At 44.9% G+C, this 20,733-nt stretch overlaps 1 protein-coding gene across 1 annotated transcript in view; it reads right to left on the bottom strand.

Annotated features, from left to right (window-relative positions):
* The window catches only part of OCLN (occludin), a 63,255-nt gene extending 50,399 nt beyond the window's left edge, over positions 1 to 12,856 (bottom strand). Inside the window, exons 1-2 of the mRNA XM_068106196.2 lie at positions 12,610 to 12,856; positions 8,871 to 9,648 (exon numbers count right to left, since the gene is read on the bottom strand). Of these exons, the coding sequence (XP_067962297.2) occupies positions 8,871 to 9,602 (732 nt within the window). The 5' untranslated portion in view covers positions 9,603 to 9,648; positions 12,610 to 12,856. The remainder of the gene's footprint in view (positions 1 to 8,870; positions 9,649 to 12,609) is intronic.
* Between the last annotated feature and the right edge of the window lie 7,877 nt (positions 12,857 to 20,733).

Here is a 20,733-nt window from a genome sequence, read left to right as displayed (position 1 = left end):
GCCCCTCCGTTTTGGGGGAAGGAGCAGAAGGAGGAAAAATTTAACCATGCAAAGAGTGCTTTAGCCTGAGTGTTGCCCAGGTAAAAAAGGAAATTGTAATACCCTCTGCCATCATCACCAGGTGGGCCTACACGGTACACATTTACATAGAGAATTGACGACCCTCTCCTGGTCCCCCACACCTGTGCATGAGGCTGGAGCCACATAGCCCATGTTACCCCCCCCCCCCCCCCCCCCCAGATAAAGTTGTACTTGTATCCAGAGTAAAGTATATAAGGGTCTATAGCTGGATTACCCGGCGTTGCTCAAGCAAAAAGAATCATCAACATATTTGAAATGAGGACCAACATAATGGAAAAGCAATTACATCCAAATCAGAATGCATCACAAATGTCAAATCATCATTTTACCTTTTAGTTGAATATATGCTGGCAAATGTGCCCATGATCATGTTTCTTATTTAAGTATGATGACATTCAGGAAGAAGAAGCCTTACCACCAACTTCGGCCGCTTCCGGAATTGTTTCATTATTTGTGTTCCTAGAAATCCCAAAAAACAAACTTTTATTTTTCTTATTTTTTTGCCTAAAACACTCCCAGGTATTCACTAATGAACCTCTGAAAGTTTGACGAAGATCTGTTCAGCCATCTGAGAAAAATGGCGACACAGACAGACAGACCAACGGCTCTCTTATATATACACAAAGAATTAAGTTAAGCACCCCCCCCCCCCGTTTTTTTACAACCTCGCACATTACAAGTTTGTTGTCGTCAAAACAGTGTAATATACCCATGATATTGCTATATTTTCTGGAGAAGTGATATTATGGTCACATAAAAACATAACAATCATGCCGTTTTCAATATTTTATTCTGAATAATTTAAGGTGAAATTTTTTGGGAATTTTAGGCATATTTTCACCTCAATTTAAGTATGGAGCTATAGGTCCATCACGGACAGTGTGGATGACGTTTATGTTTTCTAACGTACAGTCATTGTTCTGAGAAGACCTCTAGCGATCTTTGCGTCAATAACGTGTGTAGGACCCACGTGATCGGATCACTGACTCAACCCTACGTCTCATAGACCCTGTAAGCCGTCGTATGCGTTGCTGTGGCAGGTTGTTCCATTCCCGATGTAATGCACGTTCCAATTCATCCAGATTGGCTATTGGAGGGACCATCTTCGCAATTTGTCGTCCCAACATGTCCCAAACGTGCTCGAGGGGGTTCAGGTCAGGACTGTACGCAGGCCAGGGGATGGTTGTCACAGCACCTTGCTCCAGCAAGGCTCGGACGCGTCTCGCACGGTGAGGCCTGGCGTTGTCCGGAAATCCTGAATACCACCGTAATCCCGCACTTCGATGACCACACCCTCGCCAGCAGACCCATCTTCATGGATGACAACGCCAGGCCTCACCGTGCGAGACGCGTCCGAGCCTTGCTGGAGCAAGGTGCTGTGACAACCATCCCCTGGCCTGCGTACAGTCCTGACCTGAACCCCCTCGAGCACGTTTGGGACATGTTGGGACGACAAATTGCGAAGATGGTCCCTCCAATAGCCAATCTGGATGAATTGGAACGTGCATTACATCGGGAATGGAACAACCTGCCACAGCAACGCATACGACGGCTTACAGGGTCTATGAGACGTAGGGTTGAGTCAGTGATCCGATCACGTGGGTCCTACACACGTTATTGACGCAAAGATCGCTAGAGGTCTTCTCAGAACAATGACTGTACGTTAGAAAACATACACGTCATCCACACTGTCCGTGATGGACCTATAGCTCCATACTTAAATTGAGGTGAAAATATGCCTAAAATTCCCAAAAAATTTCACCTTAAATTATTCAGAATAAAATATTGAAAACGGCATGATTGTTATGTTTTTATGTGACCATAATATCACTTCTCCAGAAAATATAGCAATATCATGGGTATATTACACTGTTTTGACGACAACAAACTTGTAATGTGCGAGGTTGTAAAAAAACGGGGGGGGTGCTTAACTTAATTCTTTGTGTATAGTAGATAGGGTGAGGTGGTATGTATTATAGGGTTATATGATAATTGAAAATTGAGAAAAGGAAGAAAAATATGACAGGAGAAAGAAATGGTGCTCAAGGAGTATGATGGAAATAATGAGGGAATGGGAGGGAAGGAAAGTGACATTTTTTTTTTTTTTGTATACTGAATCGAGGCTCGTGAAAGAGCTAAGAGCATGTGGAGCATATAAAGAGAGCACCGGGAGTAGGGGGAAACGAGAGTTGTGGGGGAGAGGGGCAGAGGATCAAAATTCCACCAATAATTTGCACACGGAGTAAGCTGCCCCTTAATCAAAATAAATGTCAGCTACAATATATAAATATACGGGTCTGTTGTTTGTTTCTTATACATTTCCAAACCCTGACCCAATTTTCCTGAAATGTCCTGTGCCACATTATTTTAGCAAACAGAAGGTCAACATCACAGTTAAAAAAAAAAAAAAAAAAAATATATATATATTGTTGTGGATTTGTAATTGTTGTAAAGATCACCCTTTGTAAATGTCATGATCGTTGTAAATACCTCCATAATTGTAAAGGTCAAAGGTCGTCCCCTTAATTAATTCATCGCATACACCTAGCTAGTTAAGCCCTTCTAAGTAGTTATCTCTTTATTCTATGTGAGTTTAAGGCTCTGCTGGCCATTAATTGACACTCCATTGCACCGAATCAAATAAGAATAGCTCCCCTTCAATAATTACATTTCCCAGTCCGAACTCCCTCTCTGGGTAAAGGAGCTTCACAAGCGTGGGGTGCGCGCCCTCTCATTTCGCTGCAAATAGTGAATACGTGCTCCGTGCTCTGTTTGAACAGGAGGGGCGGGGTCGCTGGGAAGAGGCAAGCCCAGGGCGTGCCACGAGGAGCGGGGCTGTTCAGCCCCATGCCCAAATAAGGGAACAAGCCCGTAGCTCGCCACGAGGGGCGCGCCGTTCGGCGCCATAGCCAAATAAGGAGGCAAGCCCGTGGCATTGCCATATAAGGTCACAGAGCACGGGGGGAGGGCGGTACCGAAACCGACGAGGGCGTGTCACACCCGCGCTTGAGGATGATATATGCGTGCGAAGATCGTGCGAGAGAGAGATGAGTGAGGGAGCCCCATGAGCAGTTCTACAGAGGGAGTTCTGAAGTGAGAGTTCTGTGAAGGGAGTTGCTTGAAGGTTCATGAGAGTTGAACAAAGTAGGTACAAGGTCGGTGAGAAGGCATGAACGAGAGGCGTGATCTAGCAAGACTGAGAGAGAGAGACGTGAGGGGGTGCCTGGATTGCGGCAATAGGCCGACACCCTCTCGGCCCTATCGCCTGTCGGTGAGACGCGAGGCTGTGTTTGCCGGGTTTTCGCCTCGACCCCAAAAGCGTGGATCGGAGCGCGCGCTTGGAGCCGGACCTCGACGCCTACCATCTGCCTGGACCCTCCTCTGCCGTCCCAAACCATCCCTGCCTTTCCATCCTTTTGTGTACGTGAGTTTGTTCTGTGTGTCTTGTCCCTGGGTATTAATTAAGCTTGTATAAGTTAATATTTGCACTGTGTCACCTGCTTTTTCCATTTTCCCTGTATATAACCTTGACTGCTCCTTTTGCTTAGTGTGTGTAAATAATAAATCCTGTTACTCTTCTGTACGTCTTCTTCTTCTTCCTCTTTACATTCGGTCACTTTAGAGGTTTCCAAATTGAATACCTATGGCGCGATTTCGGCCAACGTCCAGGAATCGGGTTAGTCGGGGTAACTGTTCGGCCGCGGTGCCATCCGCTCGGCAAAACAACATCTTATCCGCGGACCGTAACAATATGTATATATATGTATACTAAGTTGTGGCTCGTGTAAGAGCTAAGGTATAGAACATATAAAGGGAGCGGGAGACAAGAGGGGGAGAGAGAGGAAAGCACAACAATAGGTAACAGGGACGTTGGGAGATCTGTGGAAGGGAGAGAGCTGGGGTGGGGTACATGGGATAAGCAAGATAGACATTACAGGGACTTTCAGGAATGAAGTCAGAGATTGAAAGACGTGGATTTGGGGTGGATTAACAGGGGCAGAAAAGATCAAGGTTTTGGAGGGGGGGGGGAGGGGGAGGGGGAAGACAAGACATGGTGGTGAACAGCATTTTTAAAGACCTGGAGGGAGGAGGGGGAATTGAAGAGAGGGAGGGAGTTTGTTCCAGAGGCGGGAGAAAAGAGGAATGAAAGAGTGAAGGTGAGCAGAGAGTCTTGATTTTGGCAGTTTCACCAGAAGAGGGTTGCTGGCAGAATTTGTACGTCCTGCAGGAAGATTTGGGGAACAGAGCACAGACAGAGCAGGGGGACCTAGGCCGGAGAGGAGTCAGTAGAAAACAGAAAGACCACCAACCTGCCTGCAGTGAGCGAGTGATAGGCCCTCAGAATCAGCTTCATCGCAGGAGATACCAATGATTCTGAAAGCTTTGGTTTCTACAGCGTGAAGCTGAGCTTGGTGTGAGGCAGGAGCACTAGCCCAGAAGGGAGAGCAGTATTCCATCCAGCTGTGGACAAAAGCTTTGTATGTGGTAAGAAGCTCATTAGTCCCAAGGAAGGACTTCGCACGATGGAGGATGCCCAGTAGGTGACTGGCTTTCGAGGCCAGCTTGGAAATGTGGTTTTTACAGGAAAGATCATGGCAGATAGTGAGACCAATTAGCATGAGTGACAGAACTTCTTCGAGAGCATTGTTGAGAAAGTGGATGGGAGGGTTTTCCAGACGGTCTTTTCGGAGAGACAAAGTGAGAGTGTGAGATTTGTCAGGATTGAAAGACATGTTCCACTTATTTGACCTGTTTTTTTTATTTTATTCAGGTCTGCAGAGAGTGAAGAGGCTGCTGCCTCTTCAAAAAAGTTCTTCAATTGATGCAAAAAGATGAAATAACGGCAGTTTGGGCGATCGAGTATTGAACATTAGGTATCCCCAAAACCCTCACTGCGGGGAGAGCGGTGGAGCTTAGCTTGCGCCTTTACCTTTTTTCAAGTCGTTTGAAGGTTATTGCTTCATCCAGAATCAAACCAATTCCACTTAAATTCAGTAAATCCTGAGATATCGGGAGTTTTGCTTTCACGACTTTGACCAATTGTGGACAACCTTTCTGTATACCTATTCTGTTATCGCGGGCATAATTTAAAATAATTCATGGGTATTTGAGCTGACTTTTTGCCAAGGCAACACCTTGTTGAATTGTATACTGCAGAACGATTTATAAAAGAAACATCGACGAAATTAAAGGAATACACAATTTAAAAGATCAATTGAGGAGGAATAGTGGGGGCTTTTGCGACACATTACAGAAGGGAGGGGTCACATTTTATCTGCTTCTGAATGTTTTATCTGTTTCAACACTGAAGGAAACGTCATCATAAAGCCGATTTATATTTATTTTACGTGTTTATATCAAGTGTGATGTGATTATTTTTGGCTGCCATCCACCTTTCTCCACATTTTTGCTAAGTCCAGCTACCTAACCACATTTTTCCCATGAGGTTATTAAATTAACTTTCAGTGTTTGGATTTTGTGGCTCTTTTCAGGAACGTAACCACCATAATATTTAAGGATTTACTGTGCTGTATTATACAGTATATTCCAAATACAGAATGGAAATTAATTTTAAAACGGTCCACAATCTCCACGGGACTACACTGACTTTAAGGAGTGGTCGCACGATCTGATACAACCTTAAAACAAGGAAATTAGAAGGCCATTGGCCCCATCATTGCTGTGTTGCACTCCACGTTAATTATCTTTTTGCAACAGCTTTATCTGCCAGTCATAGACCCTGGTGTTGGGCTAGCGGCTAGGGTGCCGGCTTAGGATCCGAGGATCCTGGGTTCGAATCCCGGTCGATCGCTGAATTAACGCCAGGGGGGTTGACTCAGCCTGTCATCCTTCCGAGGTCGGCTAATTGAGTACCAGTTCACTGGTAATTCCCTGTTTGTCGTTAAAAGTCGGCAAAAAGGGTTGGCGTCAGGAAGGGCATCCGGCCGTAAAACATTGCTTCAAAAAGGGGACCGAAAAAACAACAACAACCACGGTCCCCGAAAAAGGCCAACCCCCGCTTTGCGGGGAAAAATGGCCTCTAAAGGTGGTTATAACAGCTACAAACAACATTCTTGACATTTGATTAAAGTGTAAATAACCCAACCTTGATCAGGTAACCCAACTTGTAGTTTCATAAAACCAAGTAGTAATCACAATCCATTTTCTCTTGGCTACAAACTAAATTCTATACAACTTGTGATACCTTATTAGTAGTAGCTTATGCACTTAATAGGTTCACAAAGTAAGCTTACTGCTGAAGCCAGATTTCCTTAGCTTAGAGTAAGTACAACGTAAAGCCTTGTGTTGGCTTAACGGTTAAGGTGGCTGGCTTAAGGTCTCAGGATCCTGAGTTCAAGCTCCTGTTATGGCATTGAATTAACACCAGGTGTGTTGACTCTGCCAGTCATCCTTCCGAGGTTAGGAAAAATGAGTACCAGCTTACTGGGAAAAATTTGCCATTTGAGTATCCTGCGTCGGAGTGGCGACCCGTCCAGGATTGTCCCCACTAGCCTCGGAAACTGCTTTGGCAGCCTTAGGCATTTGATGATGCAAAATGAGTGGTCTCTTATGTACAACTCAATATTGCGAGAGCATGGTTGAATACGAATTAACTGTGCATTCGGCACAAATTAGTGACTTAGTTGATTCGTTGTACAGGTCCCAACTAATAAAGACAACGTGTAAAAAAACAGGTAGTTATTGGCGTCAGCAAATGGATATTGCACTGTGATACAATGCTGAATTCAGTCCACTAGCTGCATCATTTCTGATACACAGCTTTCCAACCGAAGAAATGTACAGGCAGGAACTTGGAATTTACCCAGGGTGACAATGTAAACTCCCCACAGTGTCTTTCAACGAGGAGACATCTTTAACGTCCACAAACTAATGCTACTGCAGATGGCACACCAAGTTTATGGATAGCGTACACATTGATCCATCACCGTGGAAGCTAAACTTCAGGGTGACAGTTTATAGCTCGGCTGAGAGTTGAACCCAGGGAAGACAGCTCAAAGGTGACTGTGCGTACCTCTAGGTCTAGGCTAACCTGCCAGCCCGTAAAGACAGGCCAGAAATAAAAATTCTGGATTGATTTTTTTTTCATAGCTCCTGGTAAAAGGCCACATGTTTGGTTTATAATCCCCAAAAAATATTGGAATCCGTTTGGTTTGTAATCCCCAAAGTAAAGTGCATGGAGATGGGATAATTGCTTTCGCATTTCCTCCATTGGATGAAACACCATGATGCGTGCCATCGAGGCAATAGCTTGAAGTTAGATCCCATTTCCTTGGATCTCAAACCAAGCAGAGATTGGTTTACCAACCACCATATTGGTTTACCAACAGGCAAGCGCATTACCAACCACCATATTCTACACCTGTCCCCGACACAAAATGACGAGTGACACAGAATATATCGACCTTCTTCCTGAAAAGTAAAAGAGGTCAGTATTATATAGCAACAGCAGCTGCTTTGGCTTCCAAAGAATGAAAAGAAGAGAAGATGCCTTGGAGAGAAAACGCTGTTCTTGTTGGAAGAGGAATTCCACAAGCCAGGTGGTCTTGAATGACAAAGGCGGACAGCTTTGCAAGCAAGAATGGATGCCAGGCTGCCATTAAAAGCACAATACATGGAAAGAAACTGGCTAATTGTTCCCGCATCATATTCAAGGTCTTGGATGTTTTTTGCGATTACCAAATCACCACATCCGTCATTGGGTGACGAATGACAAGAGTGTGGTCATCAATCAAACAGATGAAGAAAATGAATGACAATGTCAGTTTTAATTATGCAATATTTTTTACCTTGTTCACAATAAGAAGCATGTGCACCAGACTGTAGTTGGAGGTGGAAGGATAGCAGAGAGGTATGTGCATTCACCTTTGAGCTATCTAGACCGGGTTTGAATCTCAGACAAGCTATAACCTATCATCCTGTTGTTTCACATGGAGGGCGAGGCGTCGATGTGTGAGCCATCCATCAGAAGGATGTCAAGCCGGAGGACCTATCTGCCAGCACTGCTCATTAAATACCCCACAGTGTCTTGTGAAGAGTAGGTGAGTTATCGCTGGCACTCAGAATAAATTACAAAATCACTGCCACCTTGAGTTGAATGTCAAGGCCTAGTCAGCTGGTTTGTGAAAAACTTCGGCCAAAAACGTTCCCCAGCCAACTCCACAATAACATGGGAATGAATAGGCCCATTACATAAGTTGTAGTACGAGTCATCAGACCATTTACTACTTTTTTAGGGATTGGGATGGGGAGTGTTAAGCAATGTATGTTGTAATGTTCAATAGAAATATTGACATATAATTATATAATTAGCAAGTGGTACATAGAATTAGCACTAAATATATTTATTTATTCGTATGCAGGCTGTGGCTGCTTGGCTGCATCACTTTCTAGGGGCGCAGCTGTGCCGCTGATGCAATGCCCTCTTGCCAGCTTGCTGGTGCTCATTTTGTCGACCTGGGAAGGATGAAAGGCTGAGTCGACCCACCTGGTGTTAAGTGGCACGACAGGGGCTTGAACTCAAGACCCGAGGATCTTAAGTCAGCCACCTTAACCGTTAAGCCAACACCAGGCTTGGATATAACTAATGACCGACCATGAATGTCAAAACAAAGCGCAATAAAGGGAGTGTTCATAAACTGTTAATATTGCAACGTTTCGGTCATGGCCATATCATGTGACAGCATAACAGAGTGATTACGAATGCAAAATAATGACATGAAGCTGCAAAATGAAGTCACAAATGGAAGAGTTTCACATGAATATCTCACCTCCTGTGGATCCACCACACAGTAGTGGTACAGGTATTGATTCCAGTAGCCACCAGTAATTGTTGGCGAGTAGAACTGATTGCAGAGCGATTGAATCTGCACATAGTTCACGGAGCCAGAAGAGCTTGCCAATGGATTCACGCCCACAACATAGACGATGGTGGCGATGAGGACAAAACCAGCTACAATTCCAGAGACAATCATAACGGCGAGGTAAAATGAGCGTGTGCGGGTCCTTTGTGATTTCAGTGTGCACATGATGAATAATATGATCCCAACGATGAAGCAGATGACGGCCATTGCTATCATGAATCCTTTGGCACCCGACGGGTCAGGTAAAGCGCCATAGCCACCTGAATAACCACCCGAATAACCTGAATAACCTGAATAACCACCTGAATAACCACCTGAATAACCCATTCCGCCACCCATAGATGAGTAATTGTAATCCCACTGAAGTGTGGACGCAACACACGCAAAGACTGCAGCACAAAGCAGCACCACAATGGCCAGAAGGATGCGAATGATTCCAGGAGGGGAGGTCCAGGAGCGAAAATTGATGGGGCCTACATGATCCGGGTACTCACTACCTACGTAATAGGAACCAGGAGGGCGATCGTAGTCTTCACCATCGTTTTCATCCCAGGAGCGACGTGGCACTTTATCGGGAGAATCCCTAGAGTAGGATGGAGGTGGTTCGTACCCATCCAGCCGTGTGCTGGGATAAGACATGGCTCAATCACTATGGTTTTCAAGCAGAAAAGATGCACTCCAGGTGCTAAGGGGGGAGTTAAAAAGAAACAAAAGGTAGGGTGATGACAGAGAAAAGGCAAGTCTTTACAGCCTGACAACCTGAGTACTTCCTCAGTATTTGGAAAACATTTTGTACAATGGCTCCTCAAAAAGGAATGGAAAGCTTAAGGATAGAGGTTAAGAAAGGAGACAGAAGCAATATGAAAGAATTATGACATAGCAGGAAATTAAAAAATAAAATCAGAGAAGCATACAGCTTCACCAATGGCATCGGACTCAAGCCCAGGAAGTAAACCTGAGTTTTGTCGATTTATTTTGACCCAAATTGAAAACTTGATTGAAGAACGTGTCAATTAATGTCCAAATTCAAAATCATTTTGGTACACCTATCATTAATTCATTCTCCCAAAAATATACTTTGCATATCAGTCTTGATTTGACCACCGAGTGGTGGTCAATTCCGGTTGAATAGCCTGTTTTTTAAAAATAGCAGGTGGAAGTTGGGAGTTGGGCACTTCATATGCTTTAACTTGGGCGTAGTATAAACTGGGCTCACCACATGTCCTTTTTATTGGCTTATTTTTAGTCTCACCCTGAAGCGGATGCAAGACGATTGCAATGCCTCTGTATGCGTGTCTGTGTATCACTCTGCCTGTGGGTGTATCCGCATCGACATATTTTCGTTTTAAAAATGGTTCTCTGCAACGGCTTGTCCAATCGATGCGAAACTTTAAGCACAGGAGGGACTCCCCATGGAGAATATTTTATTACTAACTCTGATGTCATAGGTCACATGGCATGACAGCTATATTGATTAAAAGAAAAAATTTGAACAATATTTTCTCTGAAGTCGCTTGAAAAAAAAATTGAAACTTGGCATAATTATGCCAACTCCCCATGGGCTAGATAGAGTGATAACGAGGACGTCATCGGGAAGTGGTACTCCAGCCATAAATGGTTGAATTGAAATCCTTATTCACAAAATCTGAATATACACTACAAGACCAAAAGTATGCGGACACCCCTTCCAATTAGTGGATTTGGCTGTTTCAACCACACCCATTGCTGACAGGTATATATATATATATATATATAATCACGCACACAGCCATGCAATCTCCATAGACAAACATTGGAAGTAGAATGGGCCATACTGAAGAGCTCAGTGACATTCAACGTGGCACCATCATAGGATGCCACCTTTCCAACAAGTCAGTTCTTCAAATTTCTGCCCTGCTAGAGCTGCCCGGGTCAACTGTAAGTGCTGCGATTGTGAATTGGAAACGTCCAGGAGCAACAACAGCTCAGCTGCAAAGCGGTACGCCACACAAGCTCGCAGAACGGAACCGCCGAGTGCTGAAGCGCATGGAGTGTAAAAATCATCTGTCCTCAGTTGCAACACTCACTATCGAGTTCTAAACTGCCTCTGGAAGCAACGTCAGCACAACAACTGTTCGTTGGGAGCTTCATGAAATGGGTTTCCATGGCTGACCAGCCGCACACAAGCCTAAGATCACCATGCGCAATGCCAAGCATCGGCTGGACTGGTGTAAAGCTCGCCGCCATTGGTCTGTGGAACAGTGGAAATGCGTTCTCTGGAGTGATGAACCACACCACCATCTGGCAGTCCGATGGAAGAATCTGAGTTTGGCAGATGCCAGGAAAACGCGACCTGCCCGAATGCATAGAGCCAACTGTAAAGTTTGGTGGAGGAGGAATAATGGTCTGGGGCTGTTTTACATGGTTTGGGCTAGGCCCCTTAGTTCCAGTGAAGGGAAATCTTAACGCTACAGCACACAATGACATTCTAGACTGTTCCTGTTTCAGGTTTCCTGTTTCAGCATGACAATGGCCCCAAGCAAAAAGCGAGGTCCATAAAAAAAATGGTTTGTCGAGATCGGTGTGGAAGAACTTGACTGGCCTGCACAGAGCTCTGACCTCAATCCCATCGAACACCTTTGGGATGAATTGGAACACCCACTGCGAGCCAGGCCTAATCGCCTAACATCAGTGCCCGACCTCACTAATGCTCTTGTGGCTGAATGGAAGCAAATCCCCACAGCAATGTTCCAACATCTAGTGGAAAGCCTTCCTAGAAGAGTGGAGGCTGTTATAGCAGCAAAGGGGGGACCAACTCCATATTAATGCCCATGATTTTGGAATGAGATGTGTGATGTTCAGGTGTCCACATACTTTTGGTCATGTAGTGCATCTGATTTATATGACCCGATGTGAGTAAGAATTATAAATTCATGATGTTCATAACGCATGACAAGAAACTATGTGACATAATAGGGTGCAGGGATGATGTAGTTATATGGGCCATAAAAGTAGCGTGTTCAGTTAACGATGGTATTTTTGTTCAGAAGGAGTGTGCAAGGTGAGACTACGCACCCTACGATGGCCGTTCTAGTTCACGAATGTGTTTAAATCATTTTTTATATATATATAATAGGTCCATCTCGATGCATGTGAACATGCTCATATAATGTTTATCTTTGCCCTGACAGATCAGGGTTTTGAAAAGACCCTTTGGTTATGGAAATGGGGGCAAATTAATAGGGCTGAGGGTTGGGGGTTAGGGGGAGTCACTTGACGCTCTTATTACAGGTTATGCCTTGCATTTTGGATTGGAGATTGGCATCCACAAATAATTTGAAAACTCTAACATAACATACTCTTACATAAATCGGAAGCCCAACCACATGAAAAGGAGGAAGTGTGGGACAAAAACAGACAAGACTGAGAGGGGAACAGGTGGGCAGCAGACAAAATGCGGGGGAAGGGGACACAACACACGAAAATGTAGGTTGGGGAGGAGTGGGGGACAGGTGGGTGAAGGAGGTTACACACAACAGTCAGAAAATAAGTCCAAAAGGGATGGGGAGGGGTAGCTGAACGACAGAAGTGTAAGAAAACAACAACACAAAAGCGATAAGGAAAGAAGAAACATGGAAGCATGGCCTCACTCAATTCCAGTCCTTACCTGGCCGTGACGTGCACGGCTCCCTTGTTCGGCCAAGAGTATCTCCAGCCGGGAACTTGAACACGCAGAGCTTTAGACGTTTTACTGAAACCCTTCACGGTGTTATCAGGCAAACCCCGTCCGGATCCGCCTGACACACTCTCCGCCCATTCCTCGTTCTACCTGTTCCACCCTGATCACATGATGTGCATAGGTGTGGTTTGTGCGCAGGCAACCAAGCAGCCGCTCCAGCATTCACTCGTCCAATGAAAATGAAAATCTCTGGCCATACATGTTCCGCCCTCTGTTTACAATGCTTCATAGTATTACATGGGGGATTCCATTTTTTTCCGAGGCACGTCCATAGACTGCGTTTTAAAGGGGATTCCACGTGCTTTTGCCATGTGATGTATGGCTTGAATTACCTTTAGCGAGGCTGTTGTTTATCACATCATGTTAATCGGTGTGCTGTGCCGGTGATGACTTGTGTTTCGTGAAATGTTCTCCTGGACCGAGATGACATTCTACATGCCTACACATAGCTGACGTTCCATCATACAAGATAAGGTGTGCCTAAAGTACACCTTCCGGAAGTGAACTTAAAACAACATTTATAAACAAACCAACATATTTATAAAGAGAAATGTAATAATGTGATTTCGGGATGCAAGAGCTTTGGATTACTCAGGAGTCAGCTGGTCATGGAAATCGCAAAGCTCAACAAGAAAAGATATTACCCTAAAGTATGAGTTAAGCGCTTTGTTACCTCTGCCACCGAGTGTGTACAGAGGTTGTTTTCACCACTGTTTGTCTGGTCTGTCTGTGTACGATATCTCAAAAGGTTATGGATGGATTCTGTCCAAACTTGGCAGACAGGTTGGGTGTGGGACAAAGACAAATTGGTTAGATTTTGGTGAAGTTCCGGATCCCCCAATTTTTTTTTAAAGTAATTCTTCATCATTAAGAAATGGGGCCATAATGATAGAATACATGATATTTCAAAAAGTTACGGATGGATTCGGTCGAAACCTGGCGGACAGGTTGGGTGTGGGACAAGGACAAATTGGTTAGATTTTAATGAAGATCCGGATCCAATATTTTTTTTTTTAAAGTAATTCTTCATCATTGACAAATGGGGCATAAAGATAGATTACATGGTATTTCAAAATGTTATGGATGGATTCGGTCAAAACTTGGCGGACAGGTTGGGTGTGGGACAAGGACAAATTGGTTAGATTTTGGTGACGATCCGGATCCAAAATTTTTTTTTAAAGTAATTCTTCATCATTAAGAAATGGGCCATAATAATAGATTACATGATATTTCAAAAAGATATGGATGGATTCGGTCGAAACCAGGTGGACAGGTTGGGTGTGGGACAAGGACAAATTGGTTAGAATTTGGTGAAGTTCCGGATCCCAATTTTTTTTTTTTTTTTTAAAGTAATTCTTCATCATGGACAAATGGGGCCATAATGATAGAATACATGATATTTCAAAAAGTTACGGATGGATTCGGTCGAAACCTGGCGGACAGGTTGGGTGTGGGACAAGGACAAATTGGTTAGATTTTCATGAAGATCCAGATCCAGTTTTTTTTTTTAAAGTAATTCTTCATCATTGAGAAATGGGGCCATAAAGATAGATTACATGATATTTCAAAAGGTCATGGATGGATTCGGTCGAAACTTGGCGGACAGGTTGGGTGTGGGACAAGGACAAATTGGTTAGATTTTGGTGAAGATCCGGATCCAAAAAATGTTTTCAAGTAATTCTTCATCATTGAGAAATGGGGCCATAATGATAGATTACGTGATATTTCAAAAAGTTACGGACGGATTGGGATAAAACTTGGTGGATGAGTTGTGTAGGTGACAAGAACAAGCTGATTTCATTTTGGTTCAGGTCTGGATGCATATCCGGCCTATCAATGGGATACAAAATGTAAACCGTTCAGCCGAGTGTATGTATGCGCTCTACCGAGTGCTGTTCTAGTTTGCTCTATATTAAAAAGCTGGTGGGAAAATGGTAATAATTTCAATTTTTTGACCACCCCATGAGAGAATTGTAATCATTATGAACAGAACGAGCTGTGTTTGTTATCACCAAATGCATATATGACAAATGGAAAATGTTTCCCATTGTTCTGATGAAAAACACTCACTTTATTTCAACATATCAATTTACTATTGGCATGCCAGAAAACCACAAAAAGGGAAGGAACGCACTGTTAAATATACCAGATAAATAAGCAAGTAGTTTGGAGTTCTCTATCATGTGCAGCACAAGGCTGCGGGGTGGCATTACCGCTGATACAATGCCCCCTGCTGCTTCAGGCAGGAATTTTGGAATTTGGCCATGGTGTCGGTGATAGCTCACCTACCATTCGTGAAGAACGCCATGGGATATTTGATGTCCACCAAAAATTTCCAGCAGACGAGGAGTCCATTTAACATATATCCGAGGGACGGCACACATATATTGATGCCAACCATCCCACCTGTGAAACACCAGGATGACCAGTTATAGCTGGGTTGGGATGTGAACCCAGGCTAGACAGCCCAGAGGTGGGTGGGCGAGGCTAATCAAAAGGAATCAGAAACAATAAGTAATATAACCCAATCATGTAGGCCCCAATATTGTAGCAATGCATGTCCAGTGTATATCTTTACCCATGACATGTGTTACGTGGTCCCCTTGGTGACTACCTGGTCTCGGTGACCCCCGGACCGTGAGAGGACCTTCGCCAGCAAGTTGTATTATATATGCGCTTTCGCCACGCAATCCATATGAATTCCACCCAAGAGAAAACTGATGTTCCAGGATATATTTCAATGGTAATGATACCATACAATTTCAATGATACAACCACGGAGATTTTCCCCGAGCAATCAACAACAAACAACCATCAACAATTCCCAATCCACAATCAATTCCCTATATGATTAAGATGGCCATCTTATATATGTGTGTCCACTTCTGTACTCACGACCCCCTTTTGGTCTCTGCCCCTCACAATGTCTCTGGGCCCCTCCTGACCGAGATGCTGGTCGGCGTCGCCGCACTCGGGCGGTTGAACGAACCCCGGGTGGACGTTTTTCCACCGGGCAGGTATCGTACCAGGCACCGTGGCTGCAGCCCCTCGTGGCCACGCGAAGCGGGTACGGTAAAGCGAGCCAAAAGCCCCACGCCGCTTGCAAGGCGTTTTAGGCCCCAACGTGCGACCCGTATGCGTCTGTTTAGACGGTGCCGCGAACGGTGCCAGACGCGGGGTCGATGCACGGCCCCACGTCAACTTGACGTCTCCACCGGGTAGGTACACGTCCCGGTAACTCCTCTCGCCAGACGGGCTTCGGAACGCCGCTTTTCCACGCAGCGCAAGGTCGATCCCACCTTTCGTCGGAGCGGGGCGAGGAAGAAGAATACTCGTCGCTTTTCTTCCTCGTGTCTTTTTCTCTTCCGTTTCCGGTCACTTCCGTTTCCGGACACTTTTCAGAAGGGCTCCTGACCCTCCAACCACAACAACCCTTAATCTATTACACATGGATAAGCAAAGACCTGAATGGTAATTCACATACATTCACATAAATATGTAACACATGCATTAATCATTTAAGAAAATGCTAAAATGAAATGTTCAATAACCATACCATAAAAGTCAACGTTTCATAATGTGGGACTTTCAAAATGCCATAATCAGCCCCGGCATGCTCGGCGCGCATGTGCAGAAACCACAGGAAAGAGTTTGGTGTTCAGGGCATCATAAAGTACATATTGCATATGAGACAAGGGTTGCTATCCAAAATGGCTCGCAAAACTTATAAAACTAGAAAGCATCTGAAAAAGCAAACCCTGTCCGCATCCGCTTTGTAATCAGACCACTTCTTCCTTTTCCATATGCTAAACATGACAAACACAGCTAAAAACTACAATGGCACTCGGTAGAGAGCATACCTCCACCAGGCTGAACAGTTTATGTTTTGTATCTCACTGATAGGTGAGATCTGGAGCCGACCTGAACCACAATCGAATTGGCTCGTTCTTGTCACTTACCCAACTCATCCACCAAGTTTTGTCACAAGTCATCCACAAATTTTTGAGATCTTGTGCTATATATAATTTTTTGCCCCTTTCATTCAATGGTGAAGAATCACTCAAAACAAATTCTCAGATCCAGATCCGGATCTTCACCAAAATGGAATCATTTCGTCCTTGTCACATATCTAACCCGCCCACCAAATTTCATCCAAATCTGTGAATACCTTTTAGAGATATCCTGTTCACAAACAGCCAGGCAAGGGTGAAAACATGGCCTGCATGCACCTTCGGTGGCGGAGGTGATGAGGTGGAGCCAATGAGCAACCAGGCCTGTATTAACTCTTTGTTATTACAAATAGGCAAATGTAGTCCATCAACGATAATTCATCAAAAACTCCAAACGGCATTAAAACCACGATAATTGAGGCTGTTTGAGGGATCATACTAATGAAACCACAGTACAGGTATGTATGAAACCACAGTATGAAAAGAAACAACTACTTACTATTACAACAACAATCAGCAACAATACAGCTCCACGGCACACCCAAGCACTACCTTCACAGCAGGTTCGAGGTGGAGGTGGTGGAGGTGGGTGAGATGGTTGGTGGTGGAGGTGGTGATTCATTTCCTACATTTCGTGATAGGGGAAAACACAACTACGTTCCTTTACATGACCCATTTTATCAAGTAAAATGCATCTTCTAATCAAATGAATCTTCAACATGCAATTCAGGTTACACCACCTAACAACACCAACAAGGACGGTAACCCGCGTCTGCGAATTAAACCAACGAATGAAGAATTCCTCCGTCCATCCCGTCCTCACGTTTTATAATTACGTACAAAGAAACTCGAGAATCGCTGTACGTGTGTACGGTATTCTCGTATAACGTGCAATAACGCCTGCCACCGAGAGCGGCGTTATACCATACATATTGTCGCATGGACGGCTCTATTAAAATGGAGCACACCACGAATGACCAATTGAGCGTTAACCGGAGGCGTGATAAACCAAAGTCATCTGGTGACTCACCTGTTCTGGCCGCAACGAACGTCTTCTCCCTGCAAAATAACTCAAACAGAAAACTGCGTTCAGAAATGTACAAAAATAATAAAAGGATTTATTATTGAAGGAAGACCCGATAACAAGAAAAACACGACGGCAAAACTAACCCCATAAAATGGAGTACTCCGACAGACAGAACACAGATACAAGACAAAGGAAAAAGGGACGGGATGAAAGGGTTTAATTTTTTTTATGGGTACTTAGCTCGGTCCGGCTTGATTGTCTGGCCGACGATCCCTCGCCTCTCGCCCTGCGTGGAGAAGCGGGTCTTGGCGGGAACTCGCAGACTAGTGGTGCGGCCTTAGACGTGAGCGCTCCACCACTCGACGCACCGGCATCCGTCGAGCCCAACGCACAGCAGTCCGGGAGCCTTCCTTCTGTGGTGTGATGGTGGAACGCTTGTTGGAATGTCCCAGGCGTGACGATCGCGATCCACTCAGCACTGAGAGACTGATGAGTGAGATAACCAATCTCAGCAGTAGAACACAGAGCGCAGGGAGACCAAGAGGGAGAGAGTCAGGAAGACTGAGGGAGTCCAAAGCAACATGAGGGAGACGAAAAGAAGAAGGGAGCCATCCTCGCCAAAACCCAGGAGCAGAGAGAGAAAAAATGTCGGACGCACTCCCTTTTTATCATCTCTCCTTGGCCAATCAGCTGGCTCCTTCTTGCCTCGGGGCTTCACCTGCACGCCGATTGGCCCTCCCTACCATTGGTGTGATCTACCCATCAAACCCCTTGACCAATCCGTTGTGAGGTGGGCGTGGCCTCAGCTGGCCTGAACATGTTTTATTGCCATGTTGGCGCAATGCGTGGGCGCTTCCTGCCTGCACTTCCACTGAGTTTTATTGGGGCAATTATTAATTAGGGTAACTAGTGGGCACTGGTGATGGTAAAAACAGTAGAGATAATTACAGAGGTTACACATATTAGGTAGTTGCCACCTTAATCCCTTGTCGAGTTACCATCCCCCACTCCTCGTAATGGGGACAAATATACAAGCTAAAACCGAACACGGTCTAAACAGGTCCCTGACTTACTGCACATCGAAGTGGTTCTTTCTATCCACGATCATTGGAGCACCTACCTATGCAGATCTACCTGACTCTATAATCATCTACCCCACTAACACAACAATATTTATATGGAGCAGAGAATTGGGGCCTGCCCTAGCTGGAACCCTGGGAGTATGGAAATAAATTCTGTTTTGCCTGTGTACCCCCTCCTCCCTACCCCCCTCATGGTAATGTTGTGATTGGTACTACGTACTGGTAGTGACGTCTGGGGGTGTGGCTTTGGTGGTTGCTTGCTGCTGGTCATGATGGCGGTGTGTTCTGTGAGAGCTTGGTATCGTCTTTAATAAACAACTTGATTGAAGGAAAGCCCTGAACCTACTACATGGTGGCAGTGGTGGGATCTTGAAGACCAACAAGCAGTTTGACTTTTGGTCTTGTTTTCTTTCCCGAATTTGGACTTTGGATCTTGGCGGATTACCGCGGTGGCACGTTCCATGTTTTTTTTTCAACATGGCGAAGTTCCCAACAATGGACTGGTCCAGCTCGGAGCTGGCGGATACTTTGAAGTTGTTCAAGCAACGAATGAAATTGGTGCTGTCAAACGAGGGCATTGATGGTAAATTCAGGCAGGCCATCAAGATTCAGGTTGCTGTGGGAGACGAAGGACTGCGACGGATCAATGCATCGACTCTGAGTGAGGATGATAAAAAGGATCTGGATGAATGAATGAATGAAAAATGAAATGAATGATCGTTTTAAGGCCATTTTTCCCCGCTAGAGCGGGGGTTAGCCAAAAGGATCTGGATAAATTATATAAATTATTCGAGGATCAGTTGGACATCCATGTAAACTTTCGGATTCACCGGCTGGAAAAGATGAGATTCTGGCAGCAAGAAGGGGAGTCCATTGATGATTTCGTCAAAAGATGCCGACGGAAGGGAAGGTTGTGCAATTTCTCCAAAGCAGAACTCTCGGAACGGAGTGCATTTTCTGGTCTTCATCAATGATCTCTCCGACTCTCTGGAAAATCCTCTCCATCTCTTTGCTGATGACTCCACCCTCTGCTGCTCCATTCCTCATCCCTCAGATCGGCAGTCTGCAGCTTCATTACTCTCTGCAGACCTGGACAAAATCACAGACTGGTCAAACAAGTGGAACATGCCAATCTTTTGAGTAGAACATGCCAATATTTTGAGTGGAACACGTCTCAAGTGGAACTATTCAATCCTGACGAATCTCACACTCTTAATATGTCTCTCCGAAAAGACCGACTGGACAACCCTCCCATCTACTTTCTCAACAATCCTCTCCAAGAAGTTCTGTCACTCAAGCTTTTGGATCTCACTATCTGGTGTTTGTTCCTTTTGGTGTTGGTTTGGATCTCACTATCTGCCATGATCTTTCCTGGGAAAACCACATTTCCAAGCTGGCCTCCAAATCCAGTCGCTGACTGGGCATCCTCCGTCATGCGAAGTCCTTCCTTGGCACCTCTGATCTCCTCACCACATACAAGGCTTTCATCCGCAGCTCAATGGAATACTGTTCTTCCCTCTGGGCTGGTGCTCCTTCCTCACACCAAGCTCGGCTTCACGCTGTTGAAACCAAAGCTTTCAGAATCACTGGAATCTCCCGCAATGAAGCTGATTGTGAGGGCCTTTCACTCACTCACCACAGGCAGGTAGGTGGTTTTTCTGTCTTCTACCGACTCCTATCCGCCCTAGCTCTCCCAGCTCTATCTGTGCTCTGTCCCCCAAATATTCCTCCAGGTCGCACAAGATCTGCCAGCAACCCTCTTCAAGTGAAATTGCCAAAATCAAGACTCTCTGCTCACCTTCACTCTTTTATTCCTCTTCAATCCCGCCTCTGGAACAAACTCCCTTACTCTCTTCAATCCTACTCCTCCCTCCAGGTCTTCAAAACAACTGTTCACCACCATCTCTTATCTTCCCCCATCCAAAACCTTGATCTTTTCTACTCCCGTTAATTCACCTCAGATCCACTTTTTTGAAATTCCGACTTCTTTCCT

The sequence above is a fragment of the Myxine glutinosa genome, chromosome 2 (assembly GCF_964187855.1).
Source record: "Myxine glutinosa chromosome 2, kmMyxGlut1.1, whole genome shotgun sequence".
Classification (NCBI taxonomy): Eukaryota; Metazoa; Chordata; class Myxini; order Myxiniformes; family Myxinidae; genus Myxine; species Myxine glutinosa.
This window is presented reverse-complemented; position numbering and strand designations above follow the sequence as displayed.